Source organism: Lissotriton vulgaris, chromosome 9 (genome assembly GCF_964263255.1).
Source record: "Lissotriton vulgaris chromosome 9, aLisVul1.2, whole genome shotgun sequence".
NCBI classification, from domain to species: domain Eukaryota; kingdom Metazoa; phylum Chordata; class Amphibia; order Caudata; family Salamandridae; genus Lissotriton; species Lissotriton vulgaris.
Window position 1 is genome coordinate 492,234,350 of NC_141697.1, and position 23,310 is coordinate 492,257,659.

General features: G+C 44.7%; 1 protein-coding gene across 1 annotated transcript in view; it reads right to left on the bottom strand.

The window, feature by feature from the left end:
• Positions 1–23,310, bottom strand: part of SLC38A6 (solute carrier family 38 member 6) — a 360,414-nt gene that overhangs the window by 289,548 nt on the left and 47,556 nt on the right. Inside the window, exon 2 of the mRNA XM_086937949.1 lies at positions 17,358–17,410. Coding sequence (XP_086794075.1) covers positions 17,358–17,410 — 53 coding nt within the window. The remainder of the gene's footprint in view (positions 1–17,357; positions 17,411–23,310) is intronic.

Below are 23,310 nucleotides of genomic sequence, written 5' to 3' on the forward strand. Positions count from 1 at the left end.
GCTTCATCAACTTGAAAGGATTTTTTTTACCACGATTTAGGTGGAGGTTAGGATCACTTTTCAGTTAATAAAAAGCTATGCATCTATTATATTGGAATGTAAACTGTATCTGATACAGAGAGGCTACGAATGCGCCAAATGATCAAGTAAAATTAGCGTACTTCCGCGTGACGTTTGCTTGAAATAGAAAATGCAAGGCACAAAATATTAGAAATCTTTTGAAAAAAGAAAAGATTATTTTGATGTTTAAAGGGTATGTTGTACATGACTTGTAGCACATGAAGCTAGAGCCAAATTAATGGAGCCCAGTGCAGAGTTTACAATACTGATCGGCAACAACATGGAAAGGTAATAGAGGGCAGGGGAGGGAGGACACTGTACAAATTAGGATCGGAGTAAGGCTTTCAGAAAATGTTGGCTGAACAGGATGAAGGAGGGCCTATCAGTCTGAGACAACATTGACTGGAAGAGGAGAGATTCTCTTCAGTGGGTGTTCAGTAACTGGTTGGTTTCAATGCAGCAAGGTGCTGCTTGAAGAGAGGGCCTTCTGTTGCTTTCAGACGTAGGGATGGAACCAGGTAGATCTGGACAGAAATGAACTACGAGACCCTCAAAGAAAAACAGAAGATGTGAAATCTTTTCCTGATATTAGTCTAAAGACTGGTGTAACAAATTGGGTTATTAGTTGGGGAGGATGCGAGGCCTGCACAAGCAATAGGTCCACAATTTCTTTGCACTAGGATCGCATTGTGGCTCTTAAATCTCTCAGGGTGGAGAGGCAGAACAGTCCACAGCCTACTAAGGGGAGGTGGTGTGGGGTACTAATCGCAATTCCCTGCCATGCAATGACAACACTCAATGATTGTCCAGTCAGTGTGTTTTCGATGAAAAAGGAAAAGTGCATTTATCACACATGCCCACACACGCACACCCACCCCCCCAATAACAGTATTCCCCCTACTTAAATCAGACAGCACACCGCGATATGAGTGGTATCTCTTTCATAGCAGACCTATGGGCTTTGTCAAGGGGTCATCACAACAATAATATAAGGCAAGCTTACTGACTTTGACACAAGGTCACCACATTAGAGTCTGCATATTAAAAAACACTAGCATATTATTGAAATCAGTAATTATGTCCAAATGAAATAATTCTTTATCAATAACACAGTGCAATGTTGATCACAAATTAATGTCACAAATATACTGTCAAATAAGAATTTAAAACCAACATTACATGTGTCTGAATCTTTCTTATACCACCCTAGAACACATTACATGCACCCAGTAAACCAACCTCTAGAGGTTGCTGCACTCCCAAGCTGTAGAACAAAAGAGGTGAGGGTGTATAAAAGCCGGGGGGGGCGGGGGGGGGGGGGGGGGGGCTTGCATTTCATGAACCCAGAAACTTGGGGTCAGTTTTTAAAATCATTGCTGGGGAGTCTGCAGCACTTACTGCTCCCCCCCCCACAGTACTTAAAAATGCAAGTTGGTGGTGCCCCTGTCTTCCTGGGAACATTGATTTCTTTTTTTTAAATATCTGTTTTAATGGCATTTGTAAAATTACCTTAGTTACAATCAATACAGTTTCATATCCACAGCAGAAATACAATCTTTAGGACAACATCAAACAACTTTCTCAACTGTACATTGTTTGTAAGCAACTGAATCAGTAGCTGTTTCCCCACATTGTTGTTCCCTATAGTGTTCTTCCCTAGAGTATCGGCCGTCTCCTAGATTTACAATAGGGAGCATGACATCTCTGCTGTGGCAGGGTAAATTGTAGGTAGCGATTTGGTCTGCCATCGGTAACAACTGTCTCATATCTACATGTATTGAAAATGTTGGTATGTCTGCAATACAGAAACTCAAAGAGAAAGAAAAAAGAAAGAAACAAACTCAATTCATCCATAAAATAGATACTCAAGTAAAACATATAAATCTACCAGGCCTCAGTCAATAGGTACGTCAGAAACAGTTTGGCTAGGTTTTCTATCGGGCTGGGAAGGAGTGGGGGGGATGAGTGGGAGGGGAGGAGGGGGGGGGACAAGGAGAGGGAAAAGCAAGAACGGGCCAAAACAGACGAGGGCAAGGACCGGTAATAGGTGAACCTTAGGGGTCATCTGGGTGGTGATATAGTGGTGCAATGGTCATCTTGTATTTAGGGGGTATGTGTCGCCCCCATTCCCTCAGATTCAGCTGTGCTTATCTGGGTATATCTGCCCAAGGTTCCGCCAAGGGTTTTCGCCTTTTCGTGATCTTATCCTCCTTAATCAAGGCCTTCTCCACTGCTCTAGCCCACAGGAAACATCCTTTTCTCAGTCCACTACTAGAGAATACATATTTGCCTTCCACCTGAGAGCTATTCTCCTCTTGACCAAGAGGAAAGGCAGGTCTACAAACCTATGTTCCATTCTTTTGTATTTGGGCCTCGGGAACAGGCCCAGAAGGCACACTTCTGGGGTGAGTGTCATATTACAAGCCAGGACCCTATTCACGGTGTCCACAATTGTAGTCCAATAGTCATTGAGCCCAGGACAAGACCATACCATATGGTCAAAGTCGACGTCTATTTGTGAGCATCTGGCACAGGTCTGATCTTCGATGCCATGCACTACATTCAACCTGTGTGGGGTGAGGTAAGTTCTATGGAGTATGTTAAACTGTATGAGTTTAAAGGTTACATTCCAGGACACTTTTATGGGGCCTCCTAAGGCTTTCTTCCACTCCCTCTCAGTCAGTTGCCTATTCAGTGTGCCCTCCCATCTCTCTTGTACTCAGGGTAAAGGCAGATGGGTCATCTCCATTATTGCCAGGTACAACCATTTTATCAGGTGTCCAGCCAAGCCCAAAGTCACCTCGCCTGAATGGCGGCATGTATAACAGTTTCCACTCCCCACAACTCTGCCATCGCCCGTATCTTATGATAATTCAAGAACTGTCCCGGTGGTAGGTCGTGGTACTCCAGAATCACATATAAAGGAAGCAATTCACCATCTCAATAGCAGTCTCCAACCGACAACACTTCTGCGTCCTCCCAGCCCTGCAACTGCCGCTGTGTAAGAGGGGGACCGATCCCTACCTGTGGTAGACTTGTGAGTAGTATATTCCGTGCATAAAGCAGTATATATTTAGCCCTTGCTGTACATCTATCCCAACATGTTACCGCCACTGAAAGTAATGTCCTCATGCTTTTGATCTTCTGGCGAGGGGTTGAGCATCCTTGGGAGCAGGACCCCTTGTGCTGTGCTAACCGGAAGTGATAGCTTGTCAAGCCCCCTTCCATCGAGCCCTCTGGCCATCCACTGGAGCTGTGCTGTCAAGTAATAGGCTTCAAAATCGGGAGCACCCAGTCCTCCCCCTCTAAGTGGAAGTCGCAATGTCTGCAGGGATACCCTATTACGCCACTCCAATGCTCTCACCTTCCTGCCTAAGTCGCTCCGCCATTGGCTCCATGGCTAGGGCAAAAAGTAATGGCGATAGGGAACATCCATGGCGGGTTCCTCGATTTATAGAATATTGGGCAGATACTATGCTACCTGTGCGCACTCTAGCTCCTTCTTATAAGAGGCATACCCACTTTGACCAACCATCACCCATCCTCATCTTACCCATTACTGCCGGTAAAAAGTTCCATCTCAGGGAATCAAAGGCCTTTTCCAAGTCCACAGCTACTACCACGGCATCGGGGTACTCTCCCAAGTCCCCGTGGAACATAACAGTATATAATCTCCTCAGATGATTGGATGTGTAGCATGAGGGGATAAATCCGTCTTGGTTAGTATGGAGCCAACCTCTGCATCTGTGACAAAAGTCTGGTCGCCAGGGCCTTGCTTAAAATTTTGAAATCGAGATTTAACATTGACAATGGCCTAAATTCCGTTACATTTGCTACCTCTTTTTTCGTTTTTGGTAAAGGGATCACTAGCCTCTTAGATCGATGGTGGTGGACGTTTCGCCCCCAGTGCCGCCGCATATACCCACTTCAGCCTCTGGCCAGTATGTCTATAAAGGAGGAGTAGAATTCGTCCGGGAGGCCGTCAGGTCCAGGCGTTTTTCCCCATGCCAGTTCATTAATGGCTGCCCGAATTTCCCCTGCTTTTACCGGCAGTGCTAGTGATTGTCGGAAGTCCTGGTCTAGTCCCTGTAGTCTCAGCCCTTCCAAGTATTCCCTTAACTTGTCTCCCTGCATATCCCCAGGTATCCCGTATAGTTTCTCATAGTAGTCCCGGAATGAATCGTTGATGTCCCTTGGAGAACACGTATATCACGAATTCTTGGAATTTGAGCTCCCCTGCTTTTAGGTCTGATTAACCAGGCCAACAGCCTCCCTGCTCTGCTCCTTTCCACATGCTGCATTTCTTGGTATGTTCGGTAATCCAATGTCCTCAGCCTGTCCCACGTGGCATTATAAAGACTCTTTACGTCTGCTAATCGACTTTGCGCATCAGCCCCTCCCTCTATCCAGTGCCGATATCCGGGTCACCAAGGCCTCAAGTTCCCAGGCAATCTCCCTTCTGGCTCCCAGCACCTGTCTCAGACACTGTCCCCTGATCACCACCATAAATGTGTCCCATTCAACCAAGAGGGAGCTACCGGTCCCCTGGTTTCCCACAAAGTAAGTGGCCATAGCCTCAGAGAGACGTTGTTTAAAGCTTTTATACTCTGGTAAGGTGGGATCTAGTCGCCACAATGGGATGGGGGCTCCTCTCGTGGAGTAGGGGTGAATCACATTAGCAAGGGGCTGTGATTGGAGAGATCTCCCTAGATATTCAGCCTTGGACAACATTGGAGTCAGCCTATCGGAACAGAGGAAAATATCCAGTCTCGTGTTTCAGTCGTATAGGGAGGAGTAGAAGGAATATTATCTCTTTTGTGTGTTTTACAATCTCCATACATCGATTAGTTCCCAACCAGCAATCCAACTCCGTAGTCCCTTGGCCATAGTGGCTGATATCATTCCTCTCAATGAAGGAGTAGATCTGTCCCATCCTAAGTCACATACACAGTTAAAATCCCCCCCAAAATCAAATCATCTGCCACCAGCCCTGCCAATGTTCCAAAAAGCCACTCCAGGAAGGGGAGTTGATCACAATTAGGTGCATACACATTCCCCAGTATTACTTCCTTGCCTTTTAACTTGCCCTAACCACAACAAATCTCCCTTCTGTATTAATTATTTTCCAGGAGACCCGAAAGGGGACCCCAGGCCTGACCCACACAAGCACCCCACTCGGACAAGCCGAGTAAGTTGTAGAGAATAACTGCCCTCGTCATCTACGCTGGAGCCTAGCCACTTCCGCCTCCGTAAGGTGGGTCTCCTGTAGCATCACTATATGAGCTCCCCTACGTCTTATGTAGTTCAGGATACTGTAGCGTTTGGAGGGAGAGTCCATACCCCGAATGTTCCAAGTTAGGATTTAAAACTCCTCAGCAAAGCTATAATCACTAGCCATACCTCTGTGCAAATACCCCCCAAGCACCCACCCAGAGCCCAACCCCTCCTGACTCCCAGTGGATCCCTGGGTAGAGACAACAAAGCCAACAGTAAAACTCCCAAGCCCACGAGCGGACTGACAACAGTCGGCGTCCCAAACCTGTAAGAAAACTTCATTACCATCAGTACGCCGCTGTGTGCCCAACTTGCGCACTTTGGTGGGGGGGGTGAAAGGAGAGTCAAAAAATGCTCAAGGATGGAGTGATGACCGTCCGGTCCCATCGATGGTGTAAGGGTTCCCCCCCATCTACTTCATAGTGAACATTGTTCTCCTTACAAACCAAACGTCCCTATGTATCTTTGTCTTTAGTGTCTACCAGCCCTGTCCATCAAGCAATATCATCAGCAGTGCGTGGAATTAGTTTTGGCAATTCTGCATTATTTCCAGAGTCGTCTTCCGAGTTAGACAAGTGATTTCCGGGGGCTGAAGAAGAGTTTCCGCTCCGATCTTGGACACTGGGTGAGAGTAACTATGCTACCGCCTTCAAGACGGCTTCTCTTTCCTGCTGCGTTTGAGAAACTGTTGGCCTCTGTACTGCTTTCGGTTTCTTGGGGTGGCGTAACCTGGTCCTAGCCTCACGTTTCTCTCCCTTAAAGCCCGGTTTCGAGCTAGCCAAAGGGGCCCATTGCCTGTATGCCTCCAGCCAGGTCCATGCATCATCTTGGGTTGTGGAAAAATGTGTGGCACCATCTAATACAATTCAGAGCTTCTGAGGGAACATTAAGGACTACTGCAGTCCTGTTTCCCGTAGCACTTTTTTAACATCTATAAAGAAGGATCTCTGCGCCTGCACTTTAGTCGCAAAGTCTGGGTACATGGAAATGTTACTATTGTTCATGGTGTATGGGCCGTGAGATCTGGATTGCTGCAAGATGGCGTCCCTATCCTGATAATGTAGCAGTTTGGCAACCACGGCCTTGGGGGCCATCCCCGAGCTGGCTGTCTTTCCAGCACTCTATGAGCTCTCTCCAGAGCAAAGAAGTTAGTGTACCAGCTGGCATCACTTCATTGAACCACTTCTCGAGGAACGACAGAACGTCTGCCCCTTCCGCTGATTCCGGAATCCCCACAATCTTGACATTATTGCAGAGGTTTTTACCTTCTGCATCTTCTGCCCTCCGTTCTAGTTCTGTCACTCTGGTGGTTAGGTCCTGTTTATGTTCCGGCACTAGTTCCGTTAGTGTGTTCTCGGTCTTCTCAACCCTGTCTGCCAAATTATGATGTTCCGTCTGTTGGAGGACCAGTCCCACGGACACTGCGCCTATATCCTGCTGCAGCGCCGTCCTGGTGTCCGAGATCGCCTCTAGTATCTTGTTCAAGAGAAGATGCAGGGAAAGGTCTTTATCCGCCGTCTCCCCGACCTCCTGATACTGTTCAAGGGGGAAGGTTCCCGAGTGTTGGGTAAAATATTCCCTTGCTTTGTTTTCTGCCGCTTTAGGTCGCTCGACCCCCGCCTGGGCATCTTCTCTGATATTAAAAGGGCCTTTACTACGTGTATTGTGCTTGCAATTTGGTCCGGCTGGGGCTCCTGGAATCCACAGCCTCTTCACCCTCCAGTATCCATTTGGAGACTCCTTTCCGCAGCAGGATCAGGGCACCCACTATTGAGTTTGCCCACTGCTAGTGTATACCAATGATAATCTGACGGCCACGGTGCTAAGCTACTGTTTCACAAGGCCTTGCACCCTGCGCCCAGTCCTCCGTTCCTGCCCTCAAGATGGATGTCACTCCGCCACCTCTCAGCCTGTTCACAAGCATGCAGAAGCCGCAGTTGCGGGTCCTCAATCTCCAGGTAAGGCACTCTGCGTAGGTGCTCGCACTGGTTTTGGCTAATGTACACTGCGCTCTCCGTGAGCGTCTACACCAGTGTACAGGCCTCTCTGCACTTCCAGGAGCAGTGTCTAGTCTTCTAGCACTGCATCACTGCCATCCCAACCACCGCTGTTTACTTATCACATCCCTCAGGGCCTGTCACAGCGCTCGTCATCCTCTGTGCTCTCAAGGAGCAGAGGCAGCACAGCAGTTCGTTCCTGTTGATGCTGTATCCTCGCCTCAAATTGGCGCAGGCCAGCGGAGACTACGGGTCTCCGCTCTAGGCTTCGCCCATTCAGTTTGGCCAGGCCTATAATCATCCACAGCAGGCTCCAGTCAATCCTGTGTATTTGCTAGCTTTTCCTTCGTTTCCCATTGCGGGGTCATTGGTCGTGCCGTCACTTTTGGATCTCTGACGGTTTGACTAGGTCACTTCCAGCCCGTGGAAACAGGACTGCGCTAACCTAAGCCAGGCCCCCTGCGATCAGCTACACACTCCGCAGCTGATCGGTAATCTTAACTGCAGTCTGCAGTAGTCCCATGCCGCCACCCTGATCCTCAAAAACTAACACCACTTTGGCACACCTCCTGGCCGTATTACACACGAGCTGCAAACTCGTATCTCCCCCCAGCAGGTACGGTGCTTGCTTTTTAGGGGAGGGGATGAGGGTGGGGGGTTTTCAATTATCCCAGCCAACCTCTGCTGTTCAGTCCCGAGACATCCACACGGTCCGCAGGCTCTCGCAGCACCTCCTCGATCTTCAGTGCTGTGTCATCGCCTCCCCAATCGCCGCCGGCCACGAAGCCCATACTTCAGGCCTGCCTCAGCACACACTGCCGCCTCTGCTTATAGATGACAAACGCCTCGCGTTCCGGCCCTCCCTTAGCCACGGTGTCTCAGCTTCCAGTGGGTTTGGGCTGCCGGTCACCCCAGGTCGCTGCTCCGGGCCTCCTCCGATCAATCGGCCTGGGTCTTGATTCGTCGTCACCTGACCTCCATTGGATTAACACCCCAGCCGCCGCCATCTCAGTTGCAGTCCCGATCACGTATTTCTCCACTGAAGGTGCGCAGGTCCTGCACCCAGGGCGCCCCTACTCTGCAATGTCCTCAGGACTCTCAGATTGGTCACGGCCCAGTTACTGTGCAGACAGCGCTCTCTTCGGGCTCTTGTCTCGGCAACCTACCCTCCGTTCCGCAGCAGTCCCAGATTCTGGTTGTGGCTAAGATCAGTGTTGGCGACCTGCCCTTCCTCCTTGTCAGCAAGGTTCAGGTATCAGGGGTAACTGTGGTAATGTTTAGAATTATATGAACTCCCACTTAAGGGTCGTCTAGTGGGTAAGAGTAAGAGTACAGTAAAAGCGACAGCACCACCACAGAGAAAACCCTGCTGGAAGACCAACATAGGACATCCTGACTTTATGAAAAAAGCCCTTAAGAAGAGACCCTCCCTGACAGGAGATCTGATTAGACGCCCAGCTATTTGGGGAATGGATAATGGAACTTAGCATAGAGACGTCTTATTGGCCCTAGAATAGTCCCGAGAAAGGAAGCACGGAATAAGAAGACATCCGCACCCTGGTTCTCACTGACCCTAAAAGAAAAACAAAGGGAAGTGAGGATTTTAGAGCGAAAATGGGGCCGAAAGTATGGAAATAATGACCTGAATATGCATAAAACGGCACAGAGAGAATATCACGCCTTGATAAAAATGGCGAAAACTAATTATTACTCGGAAGCTATAAACAATAACAGTAATAAACAAAAAGAAATCTTTAAGATAGTAAATACTTTTATGAATCCCAAATCCTTGCAGAAATAAATCCCCCCATCCCAAACACTCTGCAATACCATAGCATATTTCTTTGAGGAAAAAATTCATACCCTTATCAAAGATTTACCTCTCCCTATGTCACTGACTGAAAATGGGGATATTAGGACTGGGACAGGTGTAGCCACTATGAGTAGGTTCTCTCCGATTAATTTAGAGGATACCAGGGCAGCCATACTGGCCATGAAATCATGCTCCCCTTTTGACCCTTGTCCGCCTCTGGTCCTACAGTCCATGGTGGACATTGTCAATCCCACCATAAACAACATAATAAATTCCTACCTTGGCCAAACCTTAATCCGTGCAGAATGGAAGCTAGCAGCAGTAAACCCTCTACAAAAAAAGCAGATAGCAGACCCCGCAACCCTCTCAAACCTGCGACCTATCTCGCTGCTTCCAGTTCTCTGTAAATTAACAGAGAAGTTTGTAAATAAACAGCTAACCGCCTTCCTGGATGAAAATAATGCCTGGCATCCAAATCAGGCAGGTTTTAGGGCCCAACATTCAACAGAGTCTGCCCTCCTTTATACTATGGAGACATTGCGAGCCGCAATGGACCAGGGAAAGAATGCCGTCCTGGTACTGTTGGACCTGTCCGCGGCTTTCGATACGGTCTCACATACCATCCTTGTTGACCGTCAAGCCGCGGCAGGTGTTGAAGGGAATGTATTAGGCTGGATTAAAAATTTCCTGGTAGACAGGCGGCAAGTAGTAACTTTAGGCCATTTTAGATCAGAGGAGAAACATCTGACCTCAGGGGTACTGCAGGGCTCTTGTTTGAGCCCCATGCTCTTTAAAGTATATATGGCCCCTCTGATCGCACTGATATCATCCTTCGAGATCAACACCATCTCGTACGAGGATGATACTCAGCTCATCCTGGTGTTAGATGATGATACCACAGAGGCTGAAAACAACCTGAAACATTGTCTCAAAGCCACCTTCGAATGGATGAGCAATAACCACCTGAGGTGCAACACAGGGAAAACTGAAATCCTGCCCTTTGGCCAACATAATGATTTCAATCCCTCACAATGGTGGCCAGAAGATGCCACCGCGCCCCCAAATACCATTAACTCAGTTAGAAATCTGGGGATTAAGTTTGATGCTATTCTGTCTTTCAAACAACAGGCCCTGGTAGTGGCGGGAACCTGTTTTAGCATCATAAAAGGTCTGCGGAAATTCTTCGACCTAATACCACTCTCAGCCCGAAAAATGGTGGCGGTAGCACTTATAACATCCATCTTAGACTACTGCAACAGCGTATATGCAGGGACAAACAGGGCGGTTGTTCATTAGCTGTAGATGGTCCACCATGCAGCAGCTAGATTGCTGCTGAGATGGCATAGGAGGACATCGGCCACAGCAGCAATGAATACCCTTCACTGGCTACTGATCCATAAGAGGGTGCTGTTTAAAGTCCTATTGATCACGTTTAGGGCTTATCATTCACGAGGGCCCAGCTACCTACTGAGGATGTTTAAACGATACTTACCCTCACGTACCCGGAGGTCCTCAAATGCGAATCTGCTCACCATCCCCACCTTTAGGCTAAAAACCAGGGGAGGAAAGGCAATGGCGGTTTTGGAATCAAAGGCCTGAAACAAACTTCCCCTGCCTCTTCGTCAAATCACCCTTGAATCAGCCTTTAGGAAGTCGCTGAAAACCTGGGTCTTTAGCCTTCCGGACACATTATGCAAAAGTTTAATCTGAAGTGGTAAGTCCCCCATTATTAGCAGTTGAACCCTTTCTTGCTGGTCTTCTCAAAGCGCCAAGATGCTCCGTGGAGTGATAGTTGCGCTATATAAAATAGCACAGACATTACATTACATGATGCAGTCATGATGCAGTGGAATTAAATCGCAGTGAATGTTCCAATGTAAACCAGTACTTGGTGGGTTTGCTGATGGTTGCTGCATATATCTTGTACTTAAGTAAAGATACTTTCCTATAAATATTTAAAGTATTTACGTGGATTACTACATAATTTGGCGACGAGGTGGTTGCTATCTGTTTTGGACTAAAATTTTGTAGTTGAGTATGTGCGAGGCAATAGAAATGCTAGTGTTAAAGAAATAGAAAATGTGGAAGATCAAAATGAAGAATTATTCCTACCTAATGAAACGGTGGAAAATTCTTCGCAAATAGTAGATTCGGTGGAACAGTATGATTCTGCTAATGGGTGCACAAATCTAAAGAGTGAAAGTACAGAAATGTTGGAGAACCCTCATTGTGAAATCTGTCTCGGAAAAGAAACTGTAAGTCTTTTCGCTGATTCTGGTAGCCTTTTTACCTTAGTTTCAAAAGAGACTCTTCAAGAAAAAATACATGGAGAGATGAAAGATCTATTGCCAGCAGATGTGAGAGCTGTAGGATATGGTGGATCAAGAATTAATATTCTTTGAATGCAATGGATGAATATCGTTTTAAAAAATATTAGGGTCTATGGAAGAGTATATATTACTCAGGAAGGATCTAATTTACTTGGATGGCGTCATCAGAAAGATTTGAATATTATACTCAATCCAAATGCTGTGGAACCTGTAATGGTTATTGAACAAAACGTGAAAAATGTATCTTCTGGTGGGGAGATGAACAATGAATGAGGGAAAGTGTTAATGGAAAAACATTCCGATGTTTTTTCAGATAAGTTGGGTATGTTGAAAGGATTTTCACATCGTATTATATTGAAAAAAATGCTAAACCAATTGTACACAAGGTTAGGACAATACCACATGTGATGAGAGAGCCACTTATCAAGCGATTAGATAAATTGTTGGAGGCTAAGGTTATAGAACCGATTGAATCATCGGAATAGTTATCTCCGATTGTCGTCGCACGGAAGGAAGGAAATAAAATGTGTTTATGTATTGATTTAAGAGATTTAAATCGAAACATCTGGGTAGATCGACATCCTTTACCGAATATTGGAGAAATGCTAGGTAGGATGGGTGGGGGTTGTGTTTTCAGTGTTCCTGACATGTCCTCAGCTTACCATCAGGTGAACTTACATCCCGAGTCACGTCCATTAACATCATTTGTGACACCTCTGGGTGCATTTCGGTATTGTAGGATGCCGTTTGGGTTGGCATCAGCCTCAGCTGTTTTCCAACGTATTATGCAGAATATTTTTAAGGGTATGGACAGAGTGTTGTGTTTTCAAGACGACATTATGATTGTGGGAAGTTCATTTGAGGAACATGATCAGTTGATGGATGAAGTGTTGCGTAGCATTTCAGAGTATGGTTTGACAATAAAAAAGAGAAGTGTCAAATAAGATTGAGTCAGGTCAACTATTTGGGTCATCAGATATCAGCAGATGGTATAAGACCAAATAGTAGTATTGTGAAAGCTGTGAGGGATGCTCCATCTCCCATTAATAAGGAACAATTAAAATCGTTTTAGATCTTGCGGAATATTGTTCTAAATTTGTGGCTAAATTCGCTGATTTAGTGGAACCTATGAGGCTTCTTTTAAAAAAAGGAGTGATTTTTTAATGGAATGTTGAATGTGAGGATGCGTTTGTTAAGGTGAAAGATAGTCTGTCCAATGCCCCGTCATTAGGACATATTGACTTTAAGAAAAAGTCTATTTTGGTCACGGATGCGAGTGATGTTGGACTAGGGGCAGTGCTGATACAAGTGTCAGATAGTAATGAGACTATCATTGGGTTTGCTTCACGCAGATTACAGGGAGCAGAAAAATCATATTCTACTATAGAAAAGGAAGCACTGGCGCGTTATTGGGGAATAACGCATTTTAAATACTATCTGTGGGGGTTGCCTTTTGTTGTGAAAACGGATCATAAACCCTTAGTTCATGTTTTTAAAGGAGGACGGGTTTAGATGGAAGTGTGACTCCCAATATATCGAGGTGGTTGCGATCTGTTTTGGACTACAATTTTGTAGTTGAGTATGTGCGAGGCAATAGAAATGTTATTGCCGATTGCCTCTCTAGAATGCCAGTGGAAGAGGATTCTTGTATGGAAATTTTGAAAGATTTCGTTGTTAGTGTAGACTGCGAATGTGCTGTTAATCAGGAAGAGTGGAGAGAAGCTATGGAGAAGGATGAGAAATACAAGAAGGTGAAAGAATTAATTATGAATTCTTAGGATGGATCTAGTGAAGGGACAGTACATAAATAATACAGGTCAGTTAAGGAGGAACTTAGCTTGCAAGGGGACAAAATTTTTAGAAGAAATAAGATAGTTCCACCGGTTTTGCTGAGGTCGAAGTTGTTGAGAATTGTACACGAAGGGTACCTAGGTAGGAGTTTGACAAAGCGTAGGCTAAGACAATCTTATTGGTGGCCAGAGATGGGCAAGAATGTGGAAGATCTTGTGCGCGATTGTCATGCTTGCAGCAATAGTGATAAGGTAAAGGTTACAAGAGAACCTCCATTGAGATGTGTGGATCTACCTATGAAACCATGGGAGTAATTAGGCTTGGATGTTTTGGGTCCGATTGACAAGTTGGGAAGCAATAATCGATTTTTACTTGTGTTGGTAGATTACCATAGCAAATGGTTTACTTGCAAATCAGTGGGGCAAGTCTGGACTGCAAATGTGATAGCATTTTTAAAAGAAGTTTTCTTGGAAGAAAGGGTGCCGAAAACTCTTGTAACTGATAATGGTGTTCAGTTAGTTTCTTCAGATATGACTAGTTTCCTTTTTAGTCTGGGGATTAGTCATGAGAGAGTGGCCTTGTTCCGTCCGCAAGCCAATGGACTTGTAGAAAGGGTAAACAGGATGGTAATGTATTCTATTCAGCTTTCTTTGGCTAATGGTTTATCATGGAAAGATGAATTGCGAAGAATGATTTGGGGTCACAGGATTACGCCTCATTCGGTAACTGGAGTTTCTCCTTTTGTGGCTTTGAAAGGAAGAGAACTGGGTACTAATGAGTCTTCGATGTGGTTGAAGGAAAAAAAATCAGGTTTGGGTTGATAGAGAAAGGATGAGGTCGGGAGTTGTTGATTGTCATTGGCGTGGTAAGATGGAATTCGATAGTAGGAGATGTGCTAAGGATTTAGTCTTTGAGGAAGGTGATTGGGTTGTTGTGAGAAAATTTGGTTTTGTAAGGAAGGGAGAAAGTAAGTATTCTCAGCCGCATGAGGTAGTTTCCGTTAAGGGTTCTGTGGCTGAACTAGATGATGGGAAGAAATGGAGTTTTGGTAGTTTGTGTAAAGTATCTCATCTCTAAATGTACGTTTAGAATGCATAGCATTTTTGTAAAAAAAAAAATGTTTTCTTGTAATATGTTTTCTTTTATATATATAGATTGTATATTCTATAATGTTTTCTTATTTTTTTCTTTTAGATTCCATAGGGGGGGAAGATATGTGGTAATGTTTAGAATTATATGATGCAGTCATGATGCAGTGGAATTGCATCGCAGTGAATGTTCTAATGTAAACCAGTACTTGGTGGGTTTGCGGATGGTTGCTGCATATATCTTGTACTTAAGTAAAGATACTTTCCTTCAAATATTTAAAGTATTTGCGTGGATTACTACAGTAACCCACACCCAAGCCGTTCTCAAGTCTACATCACCTTATGCCATTTCATATACAACTGATCATGCCACATTCATCGACCTCAGTTTAAGGATTAATGGGTGGGGGATGGGGGAGGCTACTGGCTAAAATGGTTGTTCTATTGCGAGATCTGATAGACATTATCGTAAGGAAAATCTGCATTGTTTAATTTGGGGATACCCTCACATGATGGAAACTGTTAACCAAACTAAGTATTCTATTGTATCATATTTGTATCTGATGTGGACAAACTCTCGCTATCGGATATGTGCAGAAACCAATAAAGAAAGTTTAGATTTTTTTTTTTTAAAGGATGTACGTTTTTTTCCTCTAAGCCAGACCAGGTTCTAGTTTAAACCTATCAATGGGTTTTGAGGTAAGCGCCCCATCCGGCATCATAATACAAGTATCTGCAGTCAGCAGTCCAATCTACACAATGAAGGCAGAATCAATTCTTGCCAACTAGGGTCCCTCCATTTTAGAGCGACGGGTTCCAATACTACTAGACCAACGTTCATTACTCACTGGTTGTTCTTGAAAAGTAGCATCTATAGAGGATGTATTCCTGCTTAGATGTTTAGATTGCAAAGCCAGAGAACCTACTATGCTGCTTAGATGTTTATACTGCAAAGCTAGAGAACCTAGTATCCTGCTTAGATGTTTATATTGCAAAGCTAGAGAATCTACTATCCAGCTTAGATGTTTATATTGCAAAGATAGAGAACATACAAAAGTGGTCACCAACCTTTACAAGGGACAATAAACCAATAATGATTAATCAGAAAAAAATGGAAATAGATATTAATGCCAATAGGCGTACCTCCAACATGCAGAAAAAAAGTCCAGTCTCACTGAGGACACCCCATGGTATTCTAAAGACTCACATCAATTAAAAATTATTTCACGGTAAGAACTGCTGAACACAATGTTATTGAACAGTTTTTGCTAACACTTGACATCTGTATGTGTTCTTAGATATATTTCCCTCAATCCACAGTTCAAACGGCAAGCAATTCACTGCATATACTTCACAGACGAAAGACTGTAAACTCCTCTGAAAGGCCCTAAGCATTTCAATTGAAGTTTACAAAAAAGCATCTCCAGGTTTTGCACAAAGTGAATAGCTACTAACAGTTTTTGTAAAAGCACAAGTGCCAACAGATATCCCCAGTGGCCTCTTACAGTTAATCTAAAGAAAAATTTAAATTTTCACGTAAAGGAGCTTTAAAACACACAATGTCTGTATGGATGTGAAGTATAATGTAATGGGAGACAGTAGGTTGATGAGAGGTTAAACAGATTCCAAAAGCACATTCGCTTTCCCCTTCTAATTACATCTAATGATAACAAGAGCAGGGATCCTGCATGCTTTCAGATAAATTGAAAGATCCAGCAGAAGAACTATTTTCTGAAACTAGGGCAGTCAAGAACACCAATTTATAGAGACGCTTTTCAATTCTTTCAGGGGGGGTGGATGTTAGGTGTTTTGAATATTTTAAAAACACACTAGCTAATCTCCTCATTAATACCGAGAATCCACCTACCTGAGAGCTGGAATCATACGCCAAAAGGCATACTTTGGAGAGAGGATGACGTCAGGGTGAAGGCCCAATTGGCTTAGGTACGGGAGGAGTATGATGACCTTAACAGTAGTCTTTGCTTGGACACATCCCAAACCCGCCCAGATTATCTAGCCTGGAACAGTGTACCAATCCCACCACATCAACGAGTACTGGCCTGTTTTAGACATAATTGGACAAATACTTTCAACAGAGAAAGAAGGAATAACCATGCACAGAACGCTGACCAAGAGTAGATCTGCACTGCTGTTGACATGCGTCCAAAACCACTGATGTCCACTGCAACATAGAACACAAAAGTGCTCTACTTTCTTGTTGCCTGATCTTTCAAACTAAAGATAAAGCATGGGCTGTAGAATATTCACGACTAAAATTAAAAATAGAGGTTTAATTTGTACCTGCTTAATAATACTACCGCAAGGAATAACATGTACTTTTTTAAAACCAAATCACCAAAAGATGGGAGTAAAATATTAGTACTTAAACCCCATAACTGGAGTTCTGATATGGAGTCACACCTTGCTGCAAACCACTTGTCCACTCAGCTTCAACATTGGAACCCTGAAGGAGAGCCAAAGACAAAATTGAATACTGCACAACAATATTCATATGATAAAGCTGAAGACAGTCCCTTACTGCACTGTTTCCTTCACAGAAGGCAAATGTGGTGTAAAACATAGCTACAAACAGACACCTTAAATATATATTTCCCACATTTGTTATATTTTCCTAGTTATTTTGAGTACTTGCCAAGAGATGTGGAGGTAAGACAACCAACCTGTGTTCCATTGGCAAACCAGTCTGTGAATATTTCAAGCTGTATTCACTTAAAAGACTTCAAGTAACTTTTTTCCTTAGGGTGACTATTAATTTGCATCCTAGTAGATTGTAATGCTTAGGGGTGATTGAGAGCAAATTATATTAAACAGGACACATTACATTTAAAATGTGGCACATACTTTATAAAATAAGATAAGCAAGTATGTGTCATTCAAAATGTGTATTGGAGGCCATCAGCATAGGGGACCACAACAGTAAGATTTATTTAAACAGGATTAATGGGCAATAAAAGCAGGAAATGTAAATTAAACAAAAGGGTACCTTTCCTGGAGATCCAAATGCAAAGAGACCAATATCTTCATATGATGTGACAGCTGTTCAAAGAAAAAACACCTTTAATATTGTTTCTAAAGAAATGAAGGTCTTAAGACTGAAGAAGCATTATTTAGGACAGACAATTTTGTGGTATTCAATTATTTACTTTCATGTTTACAAGGACTCATTCTATGACACACTTTCCACACAATACTATATACACATTACTGGTCCATGAGTAGCCAATGGTGACATTTGATGAACTGTCAGATAGAGATTATTATCTGAAAGTGCCAGATATCAATGGTGTTACAAAGAAATTAAGGCTTGTAAAAAGAAAGAACTGGGTCCACTGTACAGTAGCTCGAACATTGCTGCTCAAGGGAACAAGATAACCACTGGGAAAAAAAAATCAAATTTTATTTCTTTTGAGGCAGGTTGTCAGACTTGATCTCTGATCCTTACAGAGGCAACCCTGCAATTTCAAAGGTGAGACTGGAGGAGATCCCTACTGAGTAGGGCGAGTCCTTGTCAATCAAGTAGCCCACTGTTACATAGTTCAAATGCATTCTTACAGTCCAAAACTCCAACCAGTTTTACAACCCAGTTTTCCTCCTGGGCAAGCTGCAATGTGCAGGCCTTGACCTGCTCCCAGTGCGCATTGCATGGATCACTATAATTATGCGGCAGGGTAGGACCAATTTAAGAAGTAGGGCTGACTAAATTAAAAGGCAATAAAAGGCTAATTATCCGGCATAATGAAGCACATTTTCTGATAGTATTACTTCATTATTTTGTTATTTCTTCACATGGTAACACGGTCTGGGGAAAAAGTTCACCTTATTAGTAGCAGTTTAACACCCAATTCAACAATAGGCAATTGAAAGATGACCAGTCAACCTTGTGAAGGGCCTTCTACTGCTCATGAACGTGTGTCTCTGCGTAAAAGTAACTTTTGATCTGTTTGAGCTAGAAGCAATTTGTTAAAATATTCCGATTATGCAGCAGATGAATTATTATGAGGCAAAACTATAATTATGCGGAATACGCCACAACCACAGAATAGAATAATTCCAGTGGCCCTGCCTAGGGTAGCCCTAATAGAAAAGTGCATTGAAGGCGATTGGCATGGGACTTCCATTTGCACCTATGAGACGTTTACAGTCATTCATGCAAATCCAATCAAGATATTGTTGAGAAACATTAATTTAAAAAATAACAAGCATTTACAATGCAATGGTTTCGCCTTTCGAAAAGTTTGAGCTATTGGCATTGTAAATGACAAAATTTTTATGTATGTGTTGGTTTTGAAAATAAATAAATAAATGGCATTGTCATTTACAATGCCAATAGCTTAATCTCTCGCAAATGCGAGACCTATAGCATTTGCAATGCAATAGGTCGCCTATTTACGCAAGTTTGAGCTAATGATATTGCAGATAACAATGCGTTTTATTTACGTTTCAAAAACCAAAACATAAATAAAAGGTCTCTCACACTGCTGTCTCTCACACACTGCTGCCTCTCACACACCATGCTCTCCCACACACCATGCTCTCACTAGAAGACTCACACTGCTGTCTCTCTCACACTGCTGTCGCTCTCACACTGCTGTCTCTCCCACACACACACATGCAGAGAGCGACACACACACAGCCACACACACACACATACAGAGAGCCACACACACAGCCACGCACATACAGAGAGCCACACACACACACACAGCCACACATACAGAGAGCCACACACACACAGCCACACACAGACACACACACACACATACAGAGAGCCACACACACACACACAGAGCCACACACACACACACACACAGAGCCACACACACCCAGCCACACACACACACAGCCAAACACACAGAGCCACACACACAGCCGCACACAGCCACAGTTTTCAGTAAGCTTTGAACCCTTTGAGTTAGAAACAATTTATCTACAGATTATGCGCCAGATGAGGGATAGTTATGCAAAATAAAGCGGAAGCAGCAAACACAGGATTGAATAATTCCAGTGGCCCTCCCCATGACCTACTATTATATTTGAATTCAAACTTTTTGATGGTCACACTGGACCCTCTCCATACCTCTTCACTGGGTGCAATGTGATGAATCTATTGTGACCCCCCCAGCCATCAGCACGTTTTTGCAAAAGTAAATATGAAAAAAGGGGCAAAAATCCTGTCAAGCTGGTGCAAAGTTGCTATTGTTGGACATTTTTTTTAAAGCTTGCCAAGTTACACCCGATGGAGCACTACACAGACGCACGCATTAGAAACTGTTATCATCAAGGAAATGTAAGTAAACAAATAATGTTTCTGTTCATTTGAACGTGCAAAGCAATCTTGCGCATACCAAGCATTCGGCAGCTTTGCAAGGCGCAGAACAGAGCATAAGGGCTGACTTCGAGAGGGCACCATGGCAACATTAACAAGCTAACACTACCGCTGTACACAGCGAAGGTAATGTAACACTACCGCGCCACTCTACACCTACCCTAGCTGAGCCCTGCTTAAGCTTTCGCCTCCACCTTTATCTAACGACCATACCAGATTCACAGGTTTTCTTATTACAGGATGACAATGCATCTAAGAGCAGACAATGAGGGAGGCGACACTTGCAAAGTGAACACTTGCAAAGCCAACAATGACGCATGCTGGCATTCCTACTGAAAATCAAGCTCCACCAAAAATAAGAAAAGAGACTGCAACGTTAAAAAATATTTAAAAAACTATTTTCAGAGCAGTTAAGCAAGAATTATTTAAAAAATAGTGAAACAGGACTTTTGATGGCAAAACTGATGGACCTCAAGACCGGATGTGCAAATACCTGCACCACATTATAAATGATGTGCCTTACTTGGGGTGATGTAGTCACAATGGAATTAACCTTCAGTTACTACTACCCTTGATGCATTATATGCTGCAAGCAGGAAATCGCGGAGCCAAAAATCACTTACTTCAAAGGGTAACTTATTTTCAGCAATACAGAATCTGCCACATCAGAACATGCAGCAAGCGGGGCAGTTGACAGCTTAAGGTTTACCAATAGATAGATGTCAGGCCGAAGGTAATAATTACATGCTGTGACTGAGGGAGAGATGGGAAGATAGGGATGACGACTCAGAGGCGGCGCGAGCCCTGCCCTGAAATCCGGCATCTGGCCGCGTGGCCTGTGCTACCAAAAGGCGTAAGGTGACAGAGCTGCGGTGCTGGGAGATGCCATCTGATGACGTTCTGTGTTCTTGTGAAAAGACATTCTGCCAGAGAAAAAGGCAGACATGCGTGGGGGAAGGGGTGGGGTGCATGGCTCGAGATAACTAAAAGAGCTAGGGGATGGGGGAGGGGTAACTGAACGGCAAACATAGAATTACGAATGGGCAAGAGCCAACAAAGAGGTTGTTATCCCACTGACACTGACCGAGGGACATCAAAGGCCACAAAAGTGAAGCACAAACAGTTTACGTCAATCAGAGAGACACCCCCAAGAAGTATACTTGTCACTCACAGTGGCATTTCCAGGTCCACTCCGGCCCTCCCTCGCAGCTGCAGCACCACCAGGCAGCCAGAGTCTAGTTACACGTCCGGGGTGTTGTAACTTCACGTCGTGCGCACGGACTCAGAAATCCCGGCCTTTAAATTGCTGTCCGTTCGTATGACGTGTATGGAAGACTCATGCCCATGGTCGCCGTCAGGGGTCTGTTTACAAGAACAGGACAGCTGCCTCGACGTGGCGCAGTGCGCCTCGTCCCGCTACATGTTGTCGTGTGTACCCCTTGCCTCTGGGTTGCCCACTTTCGGCCTCTCTTGCCCAGGGAGGTTCGTTGGGGCAGGCAAATTACACGTAACATATCCATAATATATTACCAATGTGCACGTCAGCACAAATGTTTGCAGTATATCACACCTGCCGAGTGTCCCCATGCTATTAGAGTGAAATTGTTAGGCAGAGGCTAGTTACAACAGGGTTCACTTGAGCTTTGGCTCGCTCACAGGGGGGAGTTCTGGGGGTGTTAACTGCTCGTAATGTAGCACCGTTCTGTAACATGCATGGGAAAAGTCTGCATTGAGGGAAGGTGGCTCAGCATTTTATCCTTCCATTGATGATAAAACACGTGACAGTGAGCTAGCTAGTACCACCGATCTCCTGACTCCACCTCTCAGTTCGAGCTGATTCCTGACTGCCACAAGCATCCATTGCCAGACTGTCCTGGGAAAGGCCAGAACTGACCCCAAACGGGACGAACAACAACAGACGCACCAACTGGGGGTCAGACAGTGAGAGATGCAGGACTGCCGGTCTGCGGGCAGCATGGTGTTAATTTACTGCCCTCCCCGGGAAAAGTCTGCATTGAGGATATAGATACAAACATATATATTTCAAAACTGGAAGGGGGGACGGGCTCACGGACAGCACGAGGGGAGACGGGCTCACGGACAGCGGGAGGGGGGACGGGCACACGGACAGCGGGTTGGGGGGGAAGGGCACACGAACAGCGGGAGGGGGGACGGGCACACGGACAGCGGGAGGGGGGACGGGCTCACGGACAGCGGGAGGGGAGACGGGCTCACGGACAGCGGGAGGGGGGACGGGCTCACGGACAGCGGGAGGGGGGATGGGCACACAGACAGCGGGAGGGGGTGCGGGAACGGGCTTACGGACAGCGGGAGGGGGCGGGAACGGGAGTAAAATATGCTGCTTACCTGCTAGCAACTCTTGGAAAGTGAAATCGCGCAACCCACCCCTGCAAGGTACACGTTGGAAATGAAACCAACATGCCGATACAAAAAAAAAAAACGACCGCCCACCGCCGCATAACACACGAAAATGGGTGGGATGAGTAAAAATCGCTGGAACGCCCACGAATCTGCTCGGGGAATGAGTGACGCATCTCTGTTCCAATGGCTAGCCTCCATTTATGGAGCTAGCCAATGGAACAGAGCGGCGGGACAACACACACATACTGTTAACATAAGATTTCGCCTGCGCGAAACGCTGCTGCGCAGCTGTTTGCAAGGCGAAACCTAAAAACACAAAAGGGTCCCTTTGGCCATGAGCAATGGACTAAATTTACAAGTGTGAAGAAGTTGGTTGGTGTTATGGGTTGTTCTTTAAGAGTGGAATGTGGTAGCTCTAGTGTAGAGAATAATGTTAATGATCTACTTGGAACATGGAGGGTCATTACTGGAAGAACATTGCCTGGGACTGGAAGTTGGTGGTATACGGCAAACTTATTGAAAGGATGAAACAACTTTCAGAGAGAGGAACTGATTCTCTTATGGGTTATGTTTTTAAACTGTACATAGGGATCACAAACCCTTGGTGAATCTATCCACTTGTACAGGGCCTGAAAAAGCATCTCAGAGAAACAAAAGGTCTATGGAAGGAGTATGCAAATTCAATTTTGTGGTAGAGTGTTTTCCGGGACATGAAAACAAATCTGCTGATTGTTTGTCTAGATTGCCATATGTTGCTACTAAGAATGCGAAGGTCAGGTGTTGAGAATGGGAGATAAAGATAAAGAGATTTGTAAAGCAGAGCAGTCAAACTAAAAAAAAAACAGTTCTGGAAAGAATCAAAAGCAGAATGGTGCTGGAGTGGCCTTAGAGGAAATTGTGACAGAAGAAGAGAATTTGCTGTGTAATGTTAAGGATGAGTTATGTATAGTTCAAGTTCAATTGAACAGGAGTGAGAGACGGAATGCTCCTAGTCAGATATGTGACAGGAAAGTCGATTTGGTCCACAAAGAACATCTGGGAAGGAATTTGATAAAAGCTACAGTTAGGGAAATATATTGGTAGCCTCTGGTGGATAAAATGGTAGAAAACAAAGTTAGCAATTGTCTACAGTGTACAGGAGCTAACAAAACTAAAGTAAATAGAAAAGTTCCATTGTCACCAGTTGTGGTTCCGGATGAACCATGGTCCTAATTGGGATTAGACATCG